Source organism: Pteropus alecto, unplaced genomic scaffold, assembly GCF_000325575.1.
Source record: "Pteropus alecto unplaced genomic scaffold, ASM32557v1 scaffold10, whole genome shotgun sequence".
Lineage (NCBI taxonomy): Eukaryota > Metazoa > Chordata > Mammalia > Chiroptera > Pteropodidae > Pteropus > Pteropus alecto.
Genome location: NW_006431210.1, coordinates 9,962,809 through 9,990,512, shown reverse-complemented (window position 1 = coordinate 9,990,512; position 27,704 = coordinate 9,962,809). Strand labels below are relative to the sequence as shown.

Genomic DNA, 27,704 nt, shown 5'->3' with positions numbered 1-27,704 from the left:
AAAAAAAAAAAAAAAAAAAAGCATTGAAACATAGTGCACATGTCCACACATAGAAAACATATTACAAACCCATTCTGGATTCTACGCTGTACCACAAATGAAGCCACTTCCTTATAGGAAGTCTGCCTCCAATAATGAGTCCCATTTCAATGTTGAAGTAGGATACACTGAGAGTTTACTTACTAACCAAAAATATCTCACTTTCTGATGCTGCAACCACCAGATATAGTAAAGTGGTGTCCATGGCCCATAATATCCTAAAAGCAAATTCCCCACTCTTCCCAAAATAAAACTATGCTGGGATTTTAATATTAGTACTAAAGAAGTCTGTTCTGTATGTCAATATAATTTAACTTCCAATTACTGACAAAGGAGAAGTGAGTGGGGGGAATGAAAGCGTGCATCAGCCACAGCTGACTAGTCTTCTGCCAACATGCAAGAGTGCGCGGGAAAATCACGGTCACAGCACACATCAATGGGAAGGCTAAGCACGAACTGCCACCAAATGTTGCAAGAACACACTGTGTTCTTCCAAAAAAAAAATTCAATGTATCTCAGGCAATTTTTAATTAAAAAACACTTTGGAAATATTTCTAGGCAAAAGTTTAATGACCATTAAGGATGGTCCTCTGCCGAAAGTAAAATATGGGGAGAGGTCTTTAACTGCTAGTTCCTCACTTTCCACTTCAGATGAGGTTCACTCACATCCTTGGGAATTATAAAAATGGACAAATGCTCACTATAAGAGTTAAATAAAAAAGGCTGGCAACAGCTCAATAATCCAACCATTCATTCATTACATATTTACTGGATGTTTGCCATCTGCCAGACATATGCTACACATTGGGTGACATAAAAAAATTTTTTTGCACATGCACACGCGCGCGCGCACGCACGCATGCACACACACACACACACACACCGCTGAAGTAGTAAGAGGAGAAGAAAAATAAAAGAGATGAAAGTAGGAAGAATGTGGCGTTTGCTTTTGCCCCTTCACCTTTTCGTCTCCATATCCTCAACATCCTTACCAACTGTATTACAAATGCCAGAATTCTGAGATACTAGGTAGCATTACTATTTTGTTGCACTGTCCTAGAGGATACTTTACTCTAAGCACAAAAAGACCCACTTCTACTCCCACTACGGGGAATAAACAAACATGCAGAAGTGTGGATGAACTGTTGCTCCTAAGAAGCTGATTAATAATATCATGAATAAATAAGTAAGCCAGTACTTATGCCTTTAACCCAGCAAAACAGCTACTAAGATGCATGTGGTATTAAACTAAAAACACACAGGTAATACCACAAAATGAATAAAATGCAAATTAACAGAAAAAGAAACAAAAAATAATTTTGTTTATCAGAATTCCCACTCAATCATCAAGCCTCTTTTGTGAATAAAAGCAAAAGTCTAGAGAAGCAGTTTTCAAAGTATGGTCCAAAGATTCCAGGGTGCTGACACCCTTGCAGGGGGCCAGAAGGTCCTCCCTTTTCCAAATACTTAATCTGCATGAGGGCAGATTTTCTTCGTATATTTCAACCAAAATAACATATTAGAACAGACTAAATGCAGAAACAGATATAAAGTCCAGATATCTTCTATAAGCCAAATAATGAGATAAGCAAAAATGTAAAACAAGGCTATTCTTCACACTAAATTTTGTTTTGGAAAATATAGGTAATTTTCATAAAACTATACTAGTATGTAATAGGTTTATATTTGTTATTTTAAATGAACTAAACAAATTTTTTAAAAATTTCTTAGTTTTAATTTCCAACGCAATAAGTATCGCTACACATAAATGAAAGCTCTTTGGAATCGTCAATAAGGTTTAAGAGTGTAAAGAGGTCCCTGAGATCATAAAGTCTGAAAACTGCTCAGCTAGAGTTTAAATGAAAATAAAATAATACCACCACCCAGTGGCACAAACCAGATAGCATGATATTTATATATGAACTGGGGTCTTTGGAGATTTAATAAACACTACATTTACAATGGAAATCTACTTTTTAAGCCACTTTCCAAAATAACTAACAAGATTCATTCTATAGACTACACTTCGACTTTTAAAAATCTACAGATCTATCCAAAATTTCATGTACTCCTTACATTAACCATGCGAATTTATCCATTAAATACCTTAAAAACATCAAACATGTCTTGAAAAATATGAAGCTAAAGCTAAGCAAGTACATGATTCTCTAGTAAAGTGTGTTCTTGTAGTTTGATGCTTTTCAGTAACAGTGACAGTGCCAAGGGCACAAGTGCAGGGTGAAAATGACTATATAAACATATGGACACACGGTTACTATTGTAGAAATGTATCAAGCACCAGAAATTCATGATTATTAACAAACAACTTAAAATCTAATTCCACTTAAAATAAATTTTTCCATCAGGTATTCATTTAGTGACAAAATATGTACATAATTCTTTTCTAACATGGCAGACTTAAATTCTACTTTAATTCATACTTCTTTTGCCTGAGAAACATGGAATTTTCTTTGTAAAGCTCATCCTAAATATCTATGATAAGAAAATAAAATAGCCCTTACCCCAGTCCTGTTCATACAAGGCTTGGGAAAGGCACCATGATTCACTTATTGGCATGTGTGGATGTACAAAAATAAGATGTTTTGTGAGACTTAAGACTCTAAGAAAACTCTGTTACATAAATTATCAACAACTAATAAAGCACTTAAGTATACACGTGATTTTTGTTTGTTATATAAATATGCATAAATCTTACACATTATTTAAATACATAAAACTATTTTAAAGGGTCCTTCAAACATCAAATAAATACATTCCACAGAATGTCTTTGGTATATCAGGTCTATACTATACAAATGAATAAAAAACTTATTTCCTGCACAAACACAACATGGCAATAAAAAAGCAAAGAACGTTGAGTTAATCTAAGATTTTAAATGCAGCCAATCATATAAAACACATAACTCCAGCAAAGACAGGATACATGAAAGGAAAACGGGGCTTGCAAAAGACAGCGCAGCACTCTGGTAGCTTTCCTAATGCAAGCAGAATGCTGTGTACATCTCACATAACTGTAGGCAAGAACATCTTAAAGGACGGGTGGGGGTTCACACCATGGTGCGATTTCTCTTCTTGTATTGGCTATATTTAGGTCACTTGAAGGTACTAACAAAAAGATGAAGTCCATGGGTAAGAATTTATCCTGAGAAAAAACTCAAATATGGAATAAGCTATATCACAAGTTGTTACAGTATTATTCATAATAGCAGAAATATAAAAATAATCTAGATATTGATCAATAGGGAAATGGTTAAGTAAGTGATGGATATGCATTCTGACAGCCATTAAAAAATGTTAGTACTTTAGCAACATGTAAAAGTACTCCTAGTATAATGTTAAATGGAAAAAAAAAGGAGCACACAAAATTGTATATACAAAATAGTATTATTTACAAAATATAAAAATAAGGATCAGAAAAAAACATTAAATAGAAGTGTGCTGAACAGTGATGTGCTTTCATTTTCTCTATTTTTTTTTTTCTGGTAACATACTGCATTAATAACTAGCCAGCTACCCCGACCTCATACCCTGGTTAAATGCACACACGCACACAAACAAAATTGCCAAGACCTAGTGTGAACATTAGTAGCATTAATATTCTGCACTTGTGCTGCACTGAAGAGATAATATTCTAGACAATTAGTAATACTCAGCACCTATAAAATACAGCATTATGCACATAAGCTCAGTCACTAGACTTCTCCAAGTTTAAAACCTGGTTACTTGGAGATATGACCATCTGTTCTTAAGTAACATCTAGAAAGGAATAGTATCAACAGTTATACTAAAATGCTTATGATGAATATATTTATTTTTTTATCCATTAAAATAAATAATTTTAATAAAAACAAGAGTACTATAGTATCATACTTCAAAAAACATGCCTGACAATTCCACTATGGAGTAGAATAAGTACTACAGGTTGATACAGCCCCCTAAAATAGGCATGCCACCATATTCACATAGTCTCAGTATTTTATGATAAAATTTTTCTTTTAAAAATAATAGACAAATTCCCTTTGTCCTCCAACATATGGGAGGCATCACAGTTCATTTGGGAAAAAAATGAATAGCAGTGCAATAGACTGTTTTCCAAGAAAAGTACAGGAGAATATAGTGAGCCAATCTTGACCTCCAGAATAAGCAAGCCAAAGAAATTAGTTATTTGTCTACTAACGTCTACATGTCAAGAATTATTAAATATATTGGTTAAATATTTTAGAGGTGAAAATGCATGAGGAAAGTTCATATTCTTTGGTAATTATTTTATGTAGACACATTTACTTCTAAAAATCTTAACTGCCAGCTTTAATGATGTTAATGTTTACTTCACATGGCCAGCTCTTATGTATTTAGCCCTTGAATTTTAACTCTAAGAGAAAGACAAATATTTAACAGAGCAACTGAATTCTCCAAGAACCAGATGATGTTCACAGACTATTTATGGAAACTCTACTCCTTTTACAAAGACCTTGTCTTACTTTTAGTACTAAATTCGAATTTTTCTGTCAATTGGCATATGCATTTTATAAGTGAACTATCTAAGAATCATTTTATATTTGAAAAGTTCAGTTCAGATTCAACTAAGGCCATTAGATGAAATGTAGTTTGTGTGCTAAACTAGTTTTTATTATAGATTTAAAAGGTGATATCTTCAATGTGGAATCTGTGTTACAACTCGGTATCATAGCCCTCAATAATTATGATACCTCAATAATAATTAAATACCTAGAAAAGCACTCATAACTGTGTGATCCAAAGACTTTCCAAAGTGAATGTATAGCAAATAACTTTAAATCTTATTTTTCTCTTTAACTTTTAATATTTGACAGTACTATTAACAGAGACATTTCTCAATTTATAGGCTATTGATTATTTATAATAGTTTTATGAAAATCACATTTAAAGATAAAATATATCTGTGTTTTGGAGAAGGGAGGCTATATTATTAAAGAATTGACTAGAACAGTTGCCTGAAGAAATTTTATCCTACATGTGAATTAACTATATTTTGTCTATCTTTACATCTTTTAGCTCTTTCAATTTGATATACTTCAAGTTGATAGACTCCTGATAAGATACCCCAATTTTAAAGGAACTTGAATTCCTTAACTTGCATTATTTTCTCTTGACTAACTACATGAGTCGACAAAAGAAGTCCTAAAAGTGGAAAGGCTTGATATGAGAAGCTGAGACTATGCACTAGGTTTTCTGTTCACTGAAACAAACCTGTTTAACAATGTCTTGCCACTCTCAAACTGCTTCAGATAAGTCTTCAGAAATTATCGTCAGAGAGATGTTGTCTATTAATGTTCTCTGAACAGTAATTTTCTTAGGTTTACTGAAAACAGAATCAACTAAATTCCTCTGCCACTTACCAATAAAATGTAAGGAGATGGGGAGATACTTATGTGCACATTTGGTGTCAAACAACTACTTCTGTCATCCAGACCCATTCACTTCCTTAAACCTTACAATCTAGTTTCTACATTTCTAAAACTATATCCTTGGAATTAAACCCTCATCAAATTAAAAATACCTTGAAAGTCTTCATCCTACCTTCTCCACTTCTGAAAACACCTCTGATATTACCCCCAAAAGTGTTAACTATTCACGATTCCTGTGACTTCTTGGGTAACTTTATTTCTCTCTGCCAAACTCAAGATCCCTATGCTTAAGAGCACAGACTCTGGACTCGAAATGCCTGGATCCGAATCCTGAATATACACACTTACTCTCTGTGTATGAATATAGGCAAGTTACTTAACTTCTATGTTCTTAGATTTTATTTGTAAAATTAAGATAATAATGGTACCCGCTTCATAAAAGTTGTGATTAAAGTACAAGTACACAAACCAGTAAATATGAGTGAACCATTTATAATAGAGCCTCGCATAAAATAACCTAAGTGTTGGCTATCAGTAGTAGTAGCAATAGCAGCGGCTCTTGCTAAGTGTTAGCAGTAGTGATACCGCTGCCCCTGCTATTACTACTACTGTAAAACTATCAGAGAAATCAGCCTCTCCTACAAATTTATCCATTGGCTTCAACCTCATGCCAATGACTCCTGAAAGATGCTCCACTTTCTTATTTCCAAATTCCTGCAAGTCAATTCCATTTGGAAAGCTCTTGATTGAGTCAAATTGAAAGTATCTAAGTAAACTCATCGTTTCTTTCCATTCCTCAACTTCCCCATTTAGATTTCCTTCATTAGTTCAGTCTCCTAAACTAAAGACCGTGGAGTCATCTTAGATTCACTAAGTTGATCCGATATCAAATTCTGCAGAATGTACACTTCCTCTCCTTCCCAGATCCACAATCCTAGTTAAGGCGGCCGAAGCTCTCAGTCCCTCACACATATATTTCCCTCTTTGCTTCTAAGCTTGACTTCCCACTTCATTTCTTTTCTCCATAAAACACTAGCTTCCATCACATTATGCTTTCCTAATACTGGTTTCCTTTTGCTTTGTATGCCAAAGTCTAAACTCTGCTACTCACCTTTTAAGATTTTAATAGTCAGTTGCCTCACAATCCAACTTTATTTCCCACTTCAGCAAGAATGGTTTTCAGTTAATTCACACACCCACTATGGTCACTGTGTTTCACTGTGTTTGTTTAGGGTCTTGTAGCCTCTGAAATGTGTGCTGCCCCCAGCTCTCTGTTTAGGCCCATTCTATTCATTATTTGAGGCCTAACTCAAAACTCACATCCTCACTAACTTGCAGGCACCAGTTCATTCTGTTGTCTCCACTTTCTAATCTCTCTCCTTTCTTTCCTAGCATTACTCAGTATTGCGCCTTGTTGAATACTATGCTGGTCTCTCCAATTTATAGCTTAGTATTTATTGTATCAAAACATAATACTATTATAACACTGAATTATTCGCTATTCCCTTAAAAAGCAAATTATATCTCATACTTTTCGTTTACCCTACAGCACCTATAATGTAGCAGTTATTTAATATGTACCATGCTGTGTCTAGTTAGGGAATTCCAAAATTGTTAACCTGAATTTTGATGCTCTAAGGCAGTGGACAGCAAACGTTTTCTATAAAGGGCCAGAAAATAAAATGTTAGGCTTTCCAGGCCACATATAGTCTCTGTCACATACTCTTCTTCTTTCCAATTACTTAAAAATGTAAAAATCATTCCTAGCTTGAGAGCCCTACATAAACAGGCCATGCATGGACTGGATTTCACTCACAGGCCACAGTTTACCAACCCCTGCCTCCTCTAAGGAACAGTTCAGTGTCTTATAAAGAGTCTCTAGAGTTAAATACTTTTATCAACACTTAACTAATTTTTCTAAATGTAGATTGGCCAACCACTTTAATTGACTTTTGAGCTTTAACATAAAATAACCCCTGAGTTCTTACCAGCTCTCTCAGACTTCTCTTTCTGCTCCCGTAATTCCTCTCCCTGGGTTGTCATCTGTTTGATGCGACTACGAAGTTGAGCAATTTCTTCTTCTTTCATTTCCAGGGTTTCATGCATCTGCCGTTTTGTCTCTGCTATTACCATTCCCTAAACAGAAGCACAGACTCTAAAGTCTTTACATAACAAAACTGCATCATCGATAGGAATATCAAACTTACTTTAAAAGGCAGAAAACATAATATCTTACTAAATACAGCCCAAGAATTATTTCATCATTTCACAACCTGAAGTCTGTGTTCTTTATTATATGCTGCACTATATACTACAATAACCTTCGTTACCTGACATGATATCAGGGTATTTTTGATATAAAAAATTATTTTAATAGTAAATTTAATATTTTAAGTATTAAAAACATAGTTTAAAAACTTATAATCTTTCTACAAATGTTTTCTATAATTTTCCCAATCTTAGTGTACAGTTTATAATGAACAAAATACGGCCTTTTGTGCTTGGCTCACAGCCATCATGAACTATAATAATCAATCTGTGCTGTAACATGGAGACAGCCTCAGAGGCTGCTAAGTGTAAGGTTACTGCTGCCACACTGGATGGACTAAGACTGTGGTACAGATCTACCTGGTTTTTCTTTCCTCTTGTGACAGTCTATTATCCCACCACTTTTCCTTAGAATGTCATTGAGGCACTCCCTTCCTCCAACTTACTAATTGTTACTGACTTCCCACTCAAACATTTGTGACTAACAAAAATCGGGGTGGTTCAATTTGCCCCTGAAAAATAAGACTTTGTGACAGCTATTTTATGGTGTTTGGACGATTATTAAATTACTTCCAGGGATTGTCAACCCCTGTTTTACTGTATGACTCTTCCAGACGTCTAATATTAATGGACTGATAAAAACTAGGTAAGTAGGGCATTATTATATGAAATTTCAAAACAAAATTGTGGGCTTTCAGTTTCTTCAAAAACCAATCACAACAGCAAAAAGGAGAGAGAGAGAGAAAGAGGGCAGTGAAACATAGATTAAAAGCAGTCTTAAGTGTTATATCAATCATTTGCAATGAAAGAATCTTATTTGAATCTGATTCATAAAACTAGAAAAAAAATAAGGCAAAAGGAAAAATATGAAACTGACTAGATCATCATATTAAGGAATTATTAAATTTTCAGATGTGATCATAATTATATGGTTATATTTTCATAAAAATGAGTCCTTTAAAGATACATTAAACTACATATGGAAGAAATGATGACACTTCTTGAATCTGTTCTAAAACAATCCTGCATTGAGGATAATGGGGGTTGGTGAAACAAGATTACCCATGGATGTTAACTATTAAAGCTACGTGATGGGTTCGGAGGAATTCATATCATTAATCTTTCTACTTTTATAAATGTTTTAAGTTTTTCATAATAAAAGTTTTTTTTCAAAGTGGACCTTCATGCAGTTTATGGAATAGAATCTAGCAAAGTATTATAGAATGAAAAGCTTGCCGATAGATTTCAATAGAAGAGCTCTGACATGTTCTTAATAACAAGGTCACTTAAAATACTGTAGCTACAAAGTGTCATATTAAAGAAAATGGTGGATGGTATGTAACTGACTGGAAGCTGCTTTATAAAAAGGACCCAAGAACCTGGGGCTGACAGAATTAGGTCGAAATTGTCTGCCCATGAATTTTTCAGCTGTTTTTGCTGCCATAGCTACCACTGCTGCTCCAGCTCCAAACTACTAATCTCACCTAGACATTCTAAAATTCACTTACAGAAAATTCTCTTTATGCTAATTCATTATCACTTCTTTACTTTTTAGGCGATTTATCTGAAAGATTATTGTTTCCATTATATTTGAAAGACAATACTTATGTCATTCATTCTTAGCAATGATTTAACTATAAATAATTTAACTTTTCTCTGAAAAGTAATTATGTACTATAAACAGATTTCCTTTGCAACACTTATTCTAATCTATAAATCAAAATACAAACTGGGACCAAGAAATCACAGAGAATCAGCTTCCCATGATACAAAGCTAATGCTAATAGTTATATAAATCTAGAAATAAAAACGAAAATGATTTTTCATGGAAGCAGCTGCAATAATCTTGGAAAGCATTAGTCTAAATGCTTCCAACTGCTTCCAAAAGTGAATTTTGGGGCCCCCTGACAAATTTTAGTATCATAAGCAGTTTTACCTTATCTTGTTCAAGCTGTTCAATTAAGTTCTTTGCATCACGTAACTGAGTGATAAGTTTAGTCTTCTCAGCCATATGAAGCTCCTAAAAAAATTTTAAAAATTCATTTCCATCTCCAATAAAGTTTCTCCTCATATGGGAACTCTAAACAGTTTATCTAATTTGGATACTTCTCATAATCTAGTAGGAGAAAAGTACACAGGATGTCTCAAAAGTATGGTGAATGCTCTGAAGCCTAGGGCACCTGGATGCCCCCTCTTTGCTGTCTCTGGAGGAAGGGAGAAGGCTTTCCAGAGATGCTGCAGGCCACGCTGGGGCCTGTAGATTTAGCGTTATGGGGCTCCCGTAAACAAAACTCACGTGCTCTTTTACCTTCATCTTTTCTAGTTCCTGAAGTCTTTCATCTAGTTGTTCTTGCAGGGCTTCTTTTTCACTGGTTAAAAGTGTACATTGTTCCTTATGTGACTGAATTGTTTCCTTACAACGCTGCAGTAGATTCTCCTGACGCTTAACTCTTTGCTGAAGTATTTCCTGTGTTTTAGCAGAAGCTCCACCTCCCACTATTAACAATAAAACAAAAGCAAGGGCAGTCAATATGGAACATAAAGGCTCCCTGGGAACACTTAACTCTGCTGGTACACAGGAGTGTATTCTTACCCCGACACACTGCTATACTCTAGGCCAGATCAACAAGAGAGGGTCCTTTCCAGGGCCCCTTGTGTCTTAGCTCCCATCCCAAAAGGATTAATAAAGTACTCTTTCCAATGCATTCTAATCTCGTCCTGACAGAAGTTCTGGTAAATACAGCTTTCTCCATCTCCTTACACTTACGAATGACATTCTCATGCTCCAGGGGAATTTCAGGGCCCCTTACAGGTAGGTTGCTCAGATAGATACCTGCTCTAGCTTTGGCTGGACCAAAAGTTGATCATAAATCTCTTTCAGAGAAAAAGCTGGTAAATAAAAGGTGGAAATTTCACTCAATATGTATTTCAAAGCCTCAAAGAGTAAAGGGGGACTATAAATGGATTTTTTAAAAAGATTTAATTATTTTCTTTTCCAGCTAGAAAGCTATAGATAGGGCAAATACAGGCATCTTTGAATGTAGAAATACATAAGCAATATTACTTAAAAACTTATAAACAATTACAAATAGCATATTCATTAATCTTGAATAGAAGTAACCTGTTTATATGAAATCTAGCTACTGTTATCAATAAAACAGTATAATATAATAAATTGATTTCAATTACAACAAAAATGTAGTGCTACTACTTCCAGACTTTCAAGTCTTAAAACAATTACTTAGTTACTTTCTCCTGAATAGCAACAACAATAAACAAAGAACAAAAAAAAAACAACAAAAACTCTTGCATCTTTCTGGAAATGTTAGGATCAAGGACATTTCTATCTCAGCCCATATCTACTAACTCATGCCCTAGAATCTCTCAACATCCTCCTCTAGCTTTTAAATTAACATTTTGACAAGATGAAGCTTACCAACACTCTCTGTATTCTCTTTAGTGACATCTTCGGCCTGTGGTTCCATCTGAGGGAGTGGTTTTGGTAAATCGACATTCATCGGGCCATTTCGTAACCGTTGTTTCAGCAGAGAAACCTAAAAAAAAGTTCTTCATTAGAAAAAAATGATTCAAAAGAAACTATGGCAGTAGGACTTTCTTAAAAAAAAAAAAAAAAGAGGATAGAGTAAATGGTATCCTTTTTGCTATATTGAAGGAAAAAAATTAAAACAAAAAGTTTCCTTTCAATGCAGTTTTTGTTTATATTTGCTACTTTCAATGACATCATAGTTAGCCAAAAGACACAATAAATCAACAATTATCCTTAAAGTTAATTGAAGAAAAGCAACGAGTTTTTAAAATAGGCCATTTTTTTAAACATCTGGAAATTATTACACATCCCATTACAACTACTTCATTTTTCTTTATCCAAAAATTCCACACTTTTAATCTTTACCTGAGTCTGGAGAACACTAATATACTGATCTTTTTCCTCTAAAGAAGCATCAAACTCCTCTTGGAGATGTTTTTTAGCTTGTTGGTCCATTTGGAGCTCCTAAACATAAAGGATTTTAAAGGAAGTTTTCAGCACAAAACCAAAAATACAAACTTGAAGTTTTCAAAGTAAAAACATGATCAATCCACACTTGCATTTCTCTTAAGTATCAGCAACATTAAGAATAATTAGCATTTAAAACATTAGTATTTACACGAGCAAAGAATTTTGTTCCTTAAAGAATATGAAGATCCAAGAAGAGATAGATAGTATGTTTTTGTAGCTATGACTCCTGAATTGATAATGTGGAGAGAATTTAAAAAATTAATTTCTTAAGATAAAAGTAAAACTTCATCCTACTTTAAGACATCTTACTACTGTGCCATCTTACATTCACTTGATCTAAAATTAAATAGCCCATAAAGCCTTCCTCCTCTGAATACACAAAAGTGTTCAATAGCCAAAATCAGAAGGTTCCTCATCTGTAAAATGCAAAGGTTCAACTAGTTGATCACCACACAGTAAAATTTCAAGTTCCGAAATTACTAAAAACGTGGCTTTCTTTCGGTCATTAAAGAGCCTTCCTAACTAAATCCAATAATTGTTACCCGTCTGCCACACCAGTCACCAGTAATTACCTCCTCAATGTCCCTGCCTTCCTTGGCTTCGGGGCTCCTCTCTATATTCCTGTGTCTCCTCTCTGTCCTTCATTGATTCTATAAGCATCAACCCCTCTGGGCTCAGTCCTGTGTCCTCAGTTCTTCTCTCTTACACGTACTCCATTGGAATGCTGGGGATTAACTTCTAGAACATTTTAGATATCCCATCAGAACCCCTCTATTTTTCTGGGATTCCTACTTTTCTTACCTCAAGTCTTCCTCTGACTTGATCCATCCCTCACATATTTGCTAGAAAATTTTCCTTGAATAATATTTTCAAAGATTTATATGCAACACCCTCTTCTTATATTGTTTCAAATTTACTAATTCTCAGAACACTGAGGCATTAACTGCCTGGCACTCACTGTCCTTTTTCTCCACCACACCCACAACGCCCAAGATCTCCAGCACATTATTTACTGTTTCACTAAAAACTCCTGTCTTGACTTCCCCCCACAGCAGCAGTCTCCAGATGCTGGTCTTCGGATGAGAACATGTCCAGAATGAAGTTTTAATCCATTCATGGTGGAAGAAACAGAGGAAAATGTAGAGAGTTTTTAGCTTAGATCTAAATCTTTCATTTAAACAACTATACTTTCTTCTGAGTATATGTACTTCCTAATTTTTTGTTATTTAAAAAATCCTCCTTTCATGAAATAATAACAGAAGAAGAATCTGGTTCCTTATTCTTGATGTATATACTTGAAAAGAAAAAAAAAAAAAAAAAAGCAGCCCTATGACAATTCTTTCTCCCATTTCTGAAAGGACCTGGAGTTAATTTTTCAGTCCATGAAATCCAACAGTCTGAAAAACATTGTCCTCTATGACTTTGCACAGGCCACTTCTTTAGTCTGGAACCTCTGCCCATCTCCTTAAAGCAATGCAGTCCTTTACTTTCTTTAAAATTCACTTCTGCAATTTTCTACATCCTACATACTAGACTCTGTTACACAGCATCCCTAACAGCACACAAATATGCCTCAATTTACATTATGGTTCTCAGGTTCTGAATGTTTTTCTTAAAAATTCTAACAACTTGACTAAATCCTTTCCAAAACAACAACAACAACAACAACAACCGATGCCAAGTACTGATTCTAAATCCAATCTTAAAATTCAGAATCTTACTAGGGGGAAAAATCTGCACGTAAGCCACTTCGAGATGAAAAACTATGTTCAATATTTACTATCATCTGACGGTTTATATATTAACCTCCATCGCCCAAACTATTTTGTTAAAATGTAAGCCTATGAGAGAAAAGTAACTCTTTCAGAAATCCCAATAAATATATTTCCAGATTAGATTTAAATTAGTAATTGTTAAAAAAATATTTTCAACCTAGTTTGTCACTGAATATAGTCAATAATGCTTCCTTCAGTTAACTGATTAAACTAATCCCTGTTCAAGTCATGGGAATAAGGGACTGAAGTATAATATAATTGAACTTTTTAGTAAAATAATAAATGGCTCTATAATATTATTAAATATGACAACTAATTCAATAATTCTCTTATTATTGACCACTTAGACGGTTTCTAAATTTTGGCAAACCTGGGGTTAACATGTTTATGCATAAATTTTGCAAGGTCTTTCTGATTATTTCCTTAGAGAGAAATTCTGATGAGTAGAATGTATCAAATACCTTTAACTGTTGCGCTATTTTTTATCTCAGCCCAATGTTATCCATTATGTTCAGAGCTGATTTCAAGCTGCAAAAATGAACCCTCCCTCCCTAAAAATCAGCTCCGAGAACAGCAACTGCTTATAATGAATTGCATCTGGGTGAGCCTGGAAAAAGTACACACTATACAGACAGCAGGACAGAGAAAGGAGGAAACATCTAAGACAATGTCTTCATTTATTCCCCATTTAACTGGCCCTAAAAGGGAATAAGAGAGTCCTATCTACTTAGATGAGCTCATAATTTACATAGCATAATTACCACTTTCTCATAGCATGATATTCCTGTTTAATATCTGTTCATGTTATAAGAGTCAAAAACAGGCAAAAAAAAAAACATTACAGGGTATCTACTGGTAATGCTTTTACCTTACTTTTGCTTCTTTATCTGATTCATTAAAAAATAACTAATATGCTAGATATTGACATAAGACATAATATTTGTTGATACAGAACAAATGTTCTGTTTTGTCTGTCCTCCAGAAAATACTAGGAAAGATTTTGGATTCTATTCATGCATATGTTCATAACCACATGGGGAAGAAATAAAATACTAAAAAACACTTTCTGAATGTCTTAGTATAGCAAAATAATTATACTCAATCTGGCCTATCTAAATCAAGAAAGTACTAATGAAACTTTGCAAAGCTTCTATTCAGACTTTAATCACAAAGAAACAAAACATTTTATGACTTATATCACTTTAAATATTTAATTAAGTGGTAATCATGACCATGGGTTATATTATTTAGTTGAAGGACATTTTTCTCTTCATGAACAAAATAAAAAGTACCCAAAACTCTCACTTACCTACTTAGTATTTACATATTAATTACAGGATAAATTTTTCTTTAAGTAACTGGAACCAGGTTATGTAATTGGTTATGGTTGAAAAATATATCTTAGCTAGTACTAAAACTTGTCAATCTGTGGCTCTAATATGTATTTCCTAAGAAAAGAAGATAAAGTTACTTAATAAAGTTATGGATTTGTATGATACTATATCCATTAGTTGTGTATTACCTGTCACTTCAACCCCTTCACTAGCTCCCAGAAAGGGGACGTAGAGTTGCAAAGAACCTTCTTTGAAGAGTTAGCACACCTACTTCTTACTACAGATCGTGGCAGGGGATGCCTTTTAGCCAATTCTCTCTCATAGTTTTCTAAGTCCCTTAATGCCTACAACTGAATAGAAGAGCTTAGCTGGGGCCTGCTAGCAAAGCAGGCCTTTTCTCTTTTCTGATATGGAAAGAATGCCTAAGAATGCTGGTTTTGTCATTTAAATTAGAAAAAGGATAGATAGCCTTAGATGTTGCTACTGACTGTTTATGCAGGGAAATGATAGTCTATTGCTAAGTAAGACAATTTTATTTCACTAATTCCACCAATGACATATACCTAAGGAAAACCACAGAAATAAAAACTGTAGGAATTGATCCCTGGTCTTGTAGGTGGGGCTGGTTAGCTATTATTATAACTAATGAAATGCATATGAAACTATCCCAGCAAATACAATAGTTCTGATAAATCTGAGAGATTTAATTACTATTTTCAACATACTAATCACTACAACTTACCTCTCTTAATTCTGCAACTCTCCGAAGTGCTTTATCCTGACTCTGACTTAATATACCCTTTAAATAGAAGGAAAAAATGCTGATTTAAACAACTGCATGACATAGTAATACAAAGCAAGTAAAAAATAATTATTTCTATAATATTACAACCGTTTATCCAAAAATAACCTGAGGACTGCAAATGTTAAAGATATGACCATGCTGGAAATTTGCTAAAAGTTAAATTGTGACGTTACAGTACTGTTCTGCATCCTGGTTGTGGTAGTAGTTACACAAATCACATGCAAAACAGACAAAAGTCAATTAATTCTACTATATGTTAATTTTAAAAATAAATTTTTTAAGTTAAATCGAACTCCAAATGCAATTTATTTCATTGTAGTCTGTGTGGACCTAAGTCAATTACCAGTCTGTTCTAAAGGTTTTTGTGACTTAAAAACAAAATAGTCCTTTTCTATATTAAAAAAAATGTCCAAGAGAAAACTGCAAAGAGAGCTATATAGATTGCTAAATTAATAGTCATACATAAAAATCAAGAAGCTAAAAGAGTAATATTGAAAGATGAAATGATTCATCGTTTCCTGAGGAGGAGATAAAATAGGGATGGGTGCTTTACACTAGTGAGGAAATTAAACCTAAAAAGTTACGGTCTATGCAAATAAAGTAACTGTATATTCTTGTACACTATAAATACAGAGAGGTAAAGAAATGGAGTGATCTAAAGCTTCACTAGTTTGTGTGGACTAACAATAAAATCAAGGGATACAGGTAGGCAAAATCTGCTTACGACCCAGGGGAGTGTGACTTAGCTCTATTTGTGGGGCCTTCTAAGTGAATAAAACAAATACCAAAGGTTTTTTCTTTTCTAAAGCCATGAACACAGATTTTTTTTTTTTTTTGGCATCATATATAAATTTTTAAATGCAGACAGATGCAACACTGAGAACGATGAAAAACTGCAGTGCATTATTTAGAAGTACGCGCTCTGCAATCTAACGTCCAGAAAGTGGATCCCGGTTCTCCTCCCTACCTCTTAGAAGCTGTGCAACAATGAACAAGTCACTCTTCCTCTGTTTCCTCACAGGAAAGGTTTAAGGACTAAATATACCAAAATGTCTGGCACCTAGTTAGAGCTGAATAAATGTTAGCTAATATGAACAGCACTGTTATTAGGGTTAGCAGTACTTACAATTTTAATTTCACTGGATCTATTAAAAGGATGTTTGTCTATTTAATAAACAGATTTCTAGGCATGCAGATATGGGCATGTACACACATGTAGAAAAGAGCATAAATCACTGAACTTTATCTTTTTCCAACATCCTTTATATTAGGGACTATGTAACCACAATTGTCTAGTGCCACTTAGTGGTAGGAACGCATATACCTAGAAATAGAAATCTGTAGACAATTCATAGAAACACAAGGTATCCACAGAACTTACGAATAAGACGACCTTTTGAGAATGAACTTACAGAATATTAATAATACAATGGATTAAATCAGAACTCACTTGATAGAACTCATGTTTAAGAAAATACCAAAAAAAACTAAAAACTCTTTGTAATAATCTAACTTTCACATTTGTTATGGACAATTAGAACACTGAATCGGCAATAAATAACTGGTGGTGGCAATCTGAACTGATTATATTCCATACCAAAGCCAGAAAATGTATGTTGTACTTGACAGATTAATATTTATGGCAGATTAAATATTTCAAAATAATGTACATGAGGAAATTAACTAATTTTACCAAAACTCATTTACAAATAACTTGGTTATGTAACTAACTTTTGGTTAGTGTTTTAAATGGCTCAAAATGATAAACTGTTTTAAATAACTCCTACTGTAAAAAAAAATAATACTATACTTTATAAATAACACAGCAAAATGAGAGCACCATTTGAACTGGACCAGATAATTCCCTTAGCTCTGATGTGTGATACCTGGTGGAAAATTTCTGACCATGAACAGGATGACGCAGTAGGGTCGGGGGGAGGTCACCTAGAAGAGCTACAATAGCTTCCTCTCTCCACACTGGAGAGCTTTCCAAGCAGCAGCCTCAGGAAATAAAGAGAGGCTACTTGGGTTCGGACTCTGATATAATAATAAAAAACAAATGTCTGCAGGTACTTAAAAAATAGAAGAAAAAGCTTTGAAAGTTTTGTGTCTCTTTACCACTAAAACAGAGATGCAACCTGCAGACTGAGACACTAAGAAACATGCTTGGAAGAGGCAAACATGCCTTAAATCTAAACCTCTTAAGCACTGCAAGGATCCAAAACTCAAGGAAGCCCATCCCTACTAGAGGTAAAACCTCCGGGATCTCTCATTTACTCTCTTTATCAAATCCCCAATAATGGTAAAGAAGGTTAAATACTTTGATTATATGGAGAATTATTATAAGTGAGAATTAGAGCTTTATTACTATAAGACCTTAATTTTAAAATTATGTATGAATCAATATCACAGCCAACAAGTCACTTACTTGGAGCTTTTTCTTCTCTCTCTGAAGCATCTGATAAGCTGTAACAAGCTAAAATGAAGAAAAAGTCACCAATAACATTAGTCATTCCTAGATAAATGCAATTATTCTAAACTAGGCTAAAACATCTTGTCATAAAAGTCAAAAAAAAAACTCAAAAGAATCCTTTCATAGACAATTCAATCTAATTAGATGCACATACAGTCAAAACTAAATAACACAGGAACTATATTTCTAAAAAATAAAAAGAGAACTTGACTCTACATATTAACTATCTATTTGACTTTACCTTAGGTACACGCCTATTTAAATTTCAGTACCTAATTCACAGGTGGGGATTAGAGCTAACTTGCCTAAAAACAGGAGATTACTCTCAAACTTTAGTCACAGACCAGTACCATCAGCAACAGCATCACCTAGAGGGAGCTCACTAGAAACAGAAATCCTTGGACCCCACCCCAACTGACTGACTGCAAATTGAGGGAGGAAGAATAGAAAGACAGCATGTGTGGTTTAACAAACTCTCAAGGAGACTTTTTGTTCGGAGTATAAGAGACCATGTAACTGCTCTTTAAAAGTTCCTTCTGGTTATAGGACCTATGACTGGCTGTGTAAAAATCTGAGGAAAAGAACTCACAACCAACAGATCTTAGGTCCTAGAGAAATGTTTGATGACTTAATATAAATAGGAATATTTTACCACTCTAGCACAACTTGATGTAATTATGAATTAGCAAATCTTTTAAAATCTATAAATGATAAAGCATCACTCATCTGAAGGCTCAGCACATGGCTCCCGTGAATTATTTGGCCCCTAATTTAGAAGTGCTAGTGGTGTCTAAAGAGACAGGCTGCAGCTTTAGGAGGAAGCACTCCCCTATTCTGAGCCTTGCCATCTTCCTCGAAAGGCTGCTGTGTGCCCCCAAATACCTCTACTGATATCTTGAGTAAAGAGGCAGGTAGCACTGGAAGGTAAGTTGGCAACAGAAATTAAAAATATAAAAGACAAAATTCTGCCTAAGACCCATCCTATTACCTTAAGACCAGATAGGTGAGAAAAGGTAAAGAAAGACTACGGGCTCTTTTCATCCCTAATTAGATGCATAACTCTACCTGAGGTAGCACAGAGGAGTAGAAACAACCAAGAAGATCTAGAATCAAATCCAGACTCTGTCAAATGCTACCTATGTGACCTTAGGCAAGTTACCTAATTTCTATGATTAAGTCTATGAATCTCTAATCCCTAGTCCACAAAACAGAGCTAATTAAGATCTACTTCACACAGAAGATGCAAAATTAAATGGCACCATAAATACAAAATGCATAGTGTCTTGCACACTTAAATACTAATTATACTGTTGCCCCAGTTTTAAACCTAAAAGCCATGCGTTAGTGAAAATAACAAGTCTTAACAAACAAAAATCAAGACCATTATTTACTTTGATAGAAATAAAAAATTAAATTTTAAAGAAAAAGGCTGCCTGATTCCACAGTGCCTCATGAAGATACAGGGCTCTAATGCACTGTTTATATCTCCGGGTTCCAGACAGCCAATAGATTTTAGCCTAATACCTTCCTATTTTGTCAGTACTTTATAGTTTTAAAAAGATATTCTATATATTTCATCTAGGGGTTTTTTTGTTCTTTTTAGCTGCAGGGTAAACTACCCATACTGTAGCTATAAATGGAAATAGAAGTTCTGGCTAACTTTATAGGCTAACCTTGAATTTATTACTCATTAATTAAAATTTACTACAATGCTGATTTACAAACTGTTAAGACAATACAACGTTAGGCATTGTTTAAAAAAAAAAAAAAAAGCCATGGGCAACTTGCTCCAGAAAGATTTTCCTTAGGAAGAATTGTTTTAACTGCACAGGATGGGGAGGGAAACCAATACGATTCAGCCCGAAGGGTAGGCGCTATGTTCTTGAAGAACTAAAAAGAGAGAAGGAGCCTACTACATACACTTCCTTCCTCTCTTAGACCAAACAGAGAGCATTATCCCCTAGGGGGTCAGCAGTAAAAGGACTTCTTGAGGTAAAGTTTAAATGTAGGTACAATAATGTGCCAGAAAATCAGACTACTTAAAACATAATCGGGGTCGGCAAATATGAGAATCTGTTTGGCACAAGAGGTCACGATGGAACCACAGCACTTGAAGGATGACAGGGTGGGTATGTGAGAAGGAAACGACGAGCTCTGCACTGGACGTCCAAGCAGAGCGGCGCAGAATGTGACAACCAGACGGTTACGAACAACAATCTCCAAAATTTTACTAAGAGTCTCGCCAAAGAGCCTCTGTACCGCTGAAAGTCTTTAACCAGATATTGCCACAGATTACCCACCATTAGTTACCAGCATACCTGGTTAAGGGAATTGACAGTTTGGCCACCCACAGGAGTAAAAGCCACATAGTAATATGAATTAGAGAACCAGGAAAAGAAATTTTCGTTCAGGCAGAAATGCCATTACTCCTACCTCAGAACATTTTCCTTTGTAGTTATTCAACCTTTGTTCCATTCTTCGCAGCCAATGAATCAACTGTTCTTTGTTGAGGCTGTCTAAATTCCCTAGTGAGTCTTCGGCCTCACTCTCCATATCAGATGGTGGATCAAAGGTGGCAGCAGAAAAGTCCAGGTCAAGTGTAGTCAGGGACTCTCTAGAAGACGTTCGTACCAAAGACTCTTTAGAAGAAGATCGGAATAGAGATTCCTTTATTGGACTTCGAAACAAAGACTCCAAGGAAGGCACCCGGAGCTGGAGCTTCTGTGCAAAAGACTGCGTGTCACCTGACTGTAACCGAAACCCAACAGAACATGTGGGTTAAAATACACGTTAAGACTTCTATTATTCCCTATCACCAGCAAGAATCTATTAAAAGCTCTACAAATTCAACTAATATTCCAACAAGAGGCACCTGGTTATTTCTGAAAAAAGTGCTGGACCTGGAATCAGAGGACTGGGATGTGGGTCCCAGGTCTGTCACCGAGCAGTGGAATGACCTCCACTAAGTCATTTCCTTTCAGTTTCACATCTATAAAAAAGAAAGAAGTCATACTTTCCCAGCTGACCTCACAGGTGTGCTGTGAGGATCTGCCCACTAACAGTAAGATTTTTGGAGGCAGTGACCATCTGTATCACTGGTACATAGCCAGTGTCTAAAATGGGGTATATATTTGATTTGTGGCTAAAATCAAGTAGATTTTATCTGAAGTCTTTATAGAAACATTGACTCTTGATCATTCTTTTCAACAAAAGAGGGGTATGAGGAGGGCAGGGGGATGGACGGTAATGTGTAGCGAGTCCATTTTGTTCAATGAGAGAATGGCGGCCAGAGTTGGCTTGTGACATCCAACTCTGTTCTACTTACCATTCTGTCTACTGGGAATAGAAATAAGCATTAAAAACCATGAAGGGCAGTTGAAAAGTCTAAGCTAGAGTTCTTCTGCACAGATCAGTAAGTCTGATGTTAGAAACAGTAATAAGCAAGAGCTATTCTCTTAATTTGAATAATAACACATTAATTTGAATAAAAACAATGAAAAGCAATATAACATAATTCAACAAACTTGTGAGTGGCATTATTTTGTTAAGGTGACAGTAGTCAGTATTAAACAGGGGGTGTTACCTAGAAACTCACTCTCATTAGTGCAGCAAGGTCACTACAAGATCTCAATGATGCCAAGAATGAAATGCTCAGGGGAGACTGAAGTCACATGTAGGCAAAGATTAAAGGAAAACATAAAGATTCTCTTTAGTATACAATGTGAAAACCAAATCAGGAATACTTTACTTGTGGATTTTAGAGATTAATAAGAGTATTTGTCAAGGTGGGAGTGAGAAAGGATAATGTGCCCCACCCCTTCATAGGCACAGGGATTTGTACATGTTGTTTATAACAATAAAAACTGGAAACAACCCAAATGTTCACCACTAGAGGATACATTATATAAATTACAATATATGGAAGGAGGTTCAAGAGGTACTATTAAATGGAAAATTTTTAAGTTATAAAACAGTATGTACATTAACTCATTTTGATTTAAAGTAATTACACATACTTTTTAATTTATATGTATGTTTACACAAATACCCTTAGAATCAGGTCATTAAAGACAAACACAGAAAGTTAGCAATGAGTGGTTCTGAATGGTGAGATTTTAGGTGATTTTTATTTTTATACTTTCTTATACTTCCTAGTTTTTTTTTTATAATGTGCAAGGTTTACCTTTATATTGGTGAGATGGAGATGGTCTTAAGGGAAAGGAGGGACCCTCACGTTCTACTCCTGACCCAAGCAAAAAGCACTTTTCAGTTCATCTAATCTTGTATATCGCTCTAGGTCAAACAAGTGAAGCAAGTTTGAATAATACCAAAAGTAGATGTTATTTAAGGGTCAGTAAGAAGCTAATGAACAATATCAAAGACATGTATTTGCAGAAGCTGACAAACTTAATATCTGCCATATCTACTATGGTTGGGAGTAACATGTTTGAGTGTAGTGATTCAGCCCATGGGCTGTCCAATAAGGCCACCTAGATTCAAATCTTGTCTTCACCACTATGTTACTTATCCTCACTAGTTTTGTTTCCCCTTCTGTAAAACGGGAATAAAAAAAAAATTATAATATTGATAATACTCATATGGGTATCACAAGGACCGAATAAGTTAATACAAGCCAAATGCTTAAAATGTAGCAAATACTCAATAAATGTTAATAATTATCATTGAGAAAGAAGTTAAAACAAAAGACAAACTTACTAATAAGAATGTCCTTCACAAGTTTATTTGGCAGATTCTTCTGGTTATATGATGCAGTAGCCAAGAACACAAGTTAAAAGCCAGACTTCTCAGGCTTAAGTCTTAGTTCTACCTTTTACTGGCAATATGACGTTGGGCAAGTTACTTAACCTCTCTGTGCCTCTGTTTCTTCAATTGTAAAATGGAGAAAACAATAATACTCAACTCATAGGGTATCTGTGAGGAGTAATAAAGTAATACATGTGAAGTACTTATAACCATGACTGGCTCAAGGTAAAGAACAAATACTAGATATCACCTGATAGCCAATCTTCACTTCTGCCTTTCCACCAGACACGTTTTATTCAGGGTAACAATATATCCAGGTAAAAACACGCACTTTCCCAAATACAAATTAAAGCCATAATGAGATACTACTGCTCATCCACCAGAATGACTAAAATTAAAACTACAGAAAATACCAAGTATTGGTGAAGATGTGAGCAATCCATTTTGGAAAACTATTCTTCAGTATTTACTAAAACTAAACACATGTACACTCTCTGAACCAACAATTTCACTATTAAGTATTTACCCAATACAAATGTGTAAATATGTTGAACAAAAGATATGAACTAGAAAGTTAATTGCAGCATTTTTCAAAATAGTCCTGAACTTAAAACTACTGTTGATGCATATCAATAGCGGATAAACGAGTCTATTCACCAATGAAATACTAGACAGCAATGAAAATGTACAATTTATAACCCCATGCTAGAATATAAGGAATTTCACAAACTATTGAGCTAAAGAAGCCAGACACAAAAGAGTACCTACTTTTGATTCCACTTAAATAAATTTCAAAAACAGGTAAAATTAACCTACAGTGTTAGAAGTCACGATAGTCATTACCCTTGAGGGTGAGAGGAGAGAGTGGAAGGGAGCACAGGGCTTCTGGGGTACTGGCAATTTGTTTCTTGATTTGGGGTGCTGGTTATAAAAGTGTATTTGGTTTGTGAAAATTCAGAAACTGTATAATAACGATATCATACTTTTCTCTATATGTGTACTATATTCTGATATACAATACATTTCAATTAAAGGGTTTTTTAATTAGCTTTTCTCAGACTGTTTCAACTAGGGGTGGGCCAGGTGCAGTTCAGCCAATAATGTGTACTATACTATAAGTGGAAATCTACAGGATGGAATCTTCTAGGAGAGATATTATTTTCCTGATAAAAAGAAATATGCTTTTTGTTCTTGTCTTCAGTTTTCCTTCCTGTCTGGAATGGAGATGCAATTCCTGGAAGCCAACTTGTGATTCTGAGGATGAAAGGCAATGGTAAGGACAGGAAAAGTAAGGGGAGTCAGGGGACGAGAAGCTAAAGGGAGAAGGGTCCTTAGTGACTGTTTACCTCCAAACCCTCTGGGAGTGAAAAACCAAACTCCCACTGGTACCAACTGTTGTCAGGTTTTTAGTACCAAAGATATTTACTGATTTATAATTCACTTAAAAAAAAAAAAAAAGCTAATGAGGGTTAAAGAGGAGAAATGTATAAGTAAAAATAAATGAACACATAAGAGTTACTTTAACTCCTTCCTGTCTCCCCCATTTTACCTTGTTTTCAATCCTTCCTTTTTATTTCCCAGTGTTCTTATTTATTCAGATCTTTATCCTCTATCAGTTGGATATCTGCAGCAGCCTTCTGTTCCCTCACCTCAAATCTCTTACCTACACATCTACCCTTAAAAAAAGTGATGGGAAACATAGTCAATAATATTGTATACAGCTGTTCGACTGAACTGAACTCAAGATTGAGACTGCTTTAATGAACTATATAGATAGAACAATCTATCAATCCAACTTTTGAAATGTGATACTTCCAGGGAACTTTCAGAGAAGGGAACTGTGGACGCTCAGAATAAGTCATCCCAAGATGTGCCTCTGTGGTATGCAGGTTGTTTTGAGCTAAAGGCAACTTTAGCCATAGGCTCAAGAGAAATTTCTGCCCCTCCCTGAACTACCTAGAAAAACTTGAATTAGGGGCTTTGCCCATAATAAGCAATTATCATCCCTTTTGACCTATCCAGATAGGACAGGACAAACTTTCATTTACCACGAAAGCATCAGCTTTTCCTATCATCCTGCAATGACCCCTTGAAGCCCTCAAAGCACCTTACCTCATCCCTAGCTCAAGGTGTCTTATATACCTTTGTTCTCTTTCTATCTCTGAACCTCTCGTGCATGTGGGGTCTCTCTCTCTCTCTCATGTTTCTGGGGCTCCCATGTATATGTATGTATTAAATTTGGTTATTTTCTTTTGCTAAAAAATATATTGTGATAAATTTTCACAGCAACAGATGATTACTAGACTTGGTGTGGTGATCGCACTGTAGTATATAAATGTTGAATCACTATATTGTATACCTGAAACTAACAAAATATTGTATACCAACTATACTTAAATTTAATTAATAAATTAAAAGAATTCCACCTCTTAAAAAAGTAAGAAGAATTAAGGGACAAATAGAGGAATGTATAGATGGACAGACCTGTTATTAAGCAAATATAATAAAGTATCAATGATAGAATCTAGGCGGTAGGTATACAGCTGTTCACTTTGAAGTTTCAAATTTTCTATATGTTAGGAAATTTTCATAATAAACTGTTGAAAGTAAAAGAAAAAAGCAGTATTCAAAAAAGCAACAAAAAATTCAAAATTCAACTTTAATACAATTTAAATTTAAAAATTCATAAAATGATTTTCAAAATGAGAATTCTCCCCATAATTAAAAAAAGCATGAGAACAATCATGTAAATCTCTGTGTTTTGCTCTACTGAATTTAATAAATTCAGTCCTCATTTTGCTATAATAGCATATAAATTCAAATGAAGCCACGCATGGCAAAAAACGATCAGATAGAGTGGCGTTTTATGTCTATGATAATTCACAATACTATCAGTAACTAGCCGCTTGTCCTTGGGCAAATAATTTAAGATTTCACGTCTGATACTCATCTATACAATAAGAGTAATACAAATTCCTCCTAAGTTGCTAAAATACTAACACTATGATTCAATAAAACTATTTTACAGCTTTTCAGATAAAGATAAATGCTCAAATATTACCTACTGCTTTGAAAAACATTTTTCTCTACTATGTGGTGGCATATACTACTTTCAAATATCTGAGTTTTTAAGTCTGTTAGAAGTAAAAGGTCAACTCTAATTCTTTTAGAGATGAAGAATCGCCTTGATTAACTGAATATTATGAACTGCATTAAGCAACTTAAAAGTAACTGTATCTAATAGAAAATTTTCTAAAAAGATATACACTTTTATGCCTTCTTATATAAGGACAGTAAGTAATCTTTTTTAATGACATCTCTGCCACAATCATATAGTGTACGCCAAAACTGACTCACACAGGATGTTATACCTGGTAATAAGGGGGCCACAGGCAGCTATGCTTTACAAACTCCCAAGCTTGCTTTTTACCATCTCTTCTCCTCCCTTGGTGTCAATTCTGATTTCCTGCTGCTGTCAAGATGCCCAACCATGGTAAACACTCTACTCTCCCCATAGATATACATGGTTTCTAATTTGCTAACAATCAACAACCAATTTGTCAGAAATCTGTTTAAAAGTAAACAGATTCTGAGTGAAGACATCTTCTTGTTATGAGAATTAAATGAGATCATATATATAAAATGCTTAACAATACCTGATACAGAGTAAACACTCAGTAAATACTATCTTATTTTTTAGGAAAATATCTGTTGCTTTTTTTCTTTTTTTAAAAGAAAGTTCAAAGCCTTTAGTGAGCTGACTTCCTGAATATCATGTTCATTATTCGCCTTAATTAAAACTTAAACCTCTCCTGAATTTGTTATAAAGCTGGCTATTATTCATTCTAGTTTTTGCATTCATAACTGTATTTAGTCTTTTTGGATTTTTCTATAAAAGAAGAAAATAAGCATTCTAAGTAACATTCTTTAACAATATTCCTTAAAGATCACTGGATCTGTCCAGTTCCATTTATACTGGTGCTTCTCAATATTTTACGCTTAGCTCATAGCATTTATAGAAAATGACGTATTTGTAGAGGACTTGGAATTAATTGGGGATGCTGCTCAAAGCCAGAGTTAATAGGCCCAGGGACCCAGACTATGACGAGAGACTGATGGGCCTCCCTGAAAGAAATACAGATCTCAGCTCATAGGTCATCTTTGTATGGAGTTTGGGGAGCTGTAATTTATACATCTGCTAGACAATACTTTAGAGTGTTCAGTTTACATAATTTAGTTCATAAATCACTTAGCTCATAAGCTGTCTACATTCATGTTCCAGGTTCACAGAATTAGAAATAGTATTGCCCCACATTAGAGACCACTCAGAAAGCCAGGTTAATGAGAATAATCATTACTAAAGCCAAAGTTCATTTCAGTCATTGCTATCATTACAGTATTTTTAATGATTTTTTTTTTTTTTTGGAAGGAGTCAAAAGAATTAACCCCAATCTCCAAATAATTTTAAAAATCAAAGATAACCTAAATTCTCTAGTAGTAAAATACTTTGCTTTAGTGCATTTAAAAGCAAACTTTAAAAGAAATCCCATTTCCTTTGTATTCCTCTTCCAGATTATGTAACTCATACTCAATATGTCCTTCAATATTTCTTCTATTTTTTTTACACTACTATAAAGTCGGATTCCTCGTTTTCCAAAAGTTTTCTCTTTACTGCCAATAATTCTTTAAATGAATAATCATGGAATCTTACATGACTGATGTATCTATAAAAACCACTTTCATTTAAAACTTTACCAACAAACCACCAACAAACCTGGATGTGCCATGCATATTGTACCAAATGTTTGGACATCAGTTTC

General features: G+C 34.6%; 1 protein-coding gene across 1 annotated transcript in view; it reads right to left on the bottom strand.

Moving 5' to 3' along the window:
- GOLGA4 (golgin A4) overlaps nucleotides 1-27,704 on the bottom strand; it is a 93,343-nt gene that overhangs the window by 46,189 nt on the left and 19,450 nt on the right. The window contains exons 4-11 of the mRNA XM_025039346.1: nucleotides 20,554-20,868; nucleotides 18,076-18,123; nucleotides 15,585-15,641; nucleotides 11,629-11,727; nucleotides 11,152-11,269; nucleotides 10,024-10,211; nucleotides 9,652-9,735; nucleotides 7,436-7,583 (exon numbers count right to left, since the gene is read on the bottom strand). Of these exons, the coding sequence (XP_024895114.1) occupies nucleotides 7,436-7,583; nucleotides 9,652-9,735; nucleotides 10,024-10,211; nucleotides 11,152-11,269; nucleotides 11,629-11,727; nucleotides 15,585-15,641; nucleotides 18,076-18,123; nucleotides 20,554-20,868 (1,057 nt within the window). The remainder of the gene's footprint in view (nucleotides 1-7,435; nucleotides 7,584-9,651; nucleotides 9,736-10,023; nucleotides 10,212-11,151; nucleotides 11,270-11,628; nucleotides 11,728-15,584; nucleotides 15,642-18,075; nucleotides 18,124-20,553; nucleotides 20,869-27,704) is intronic.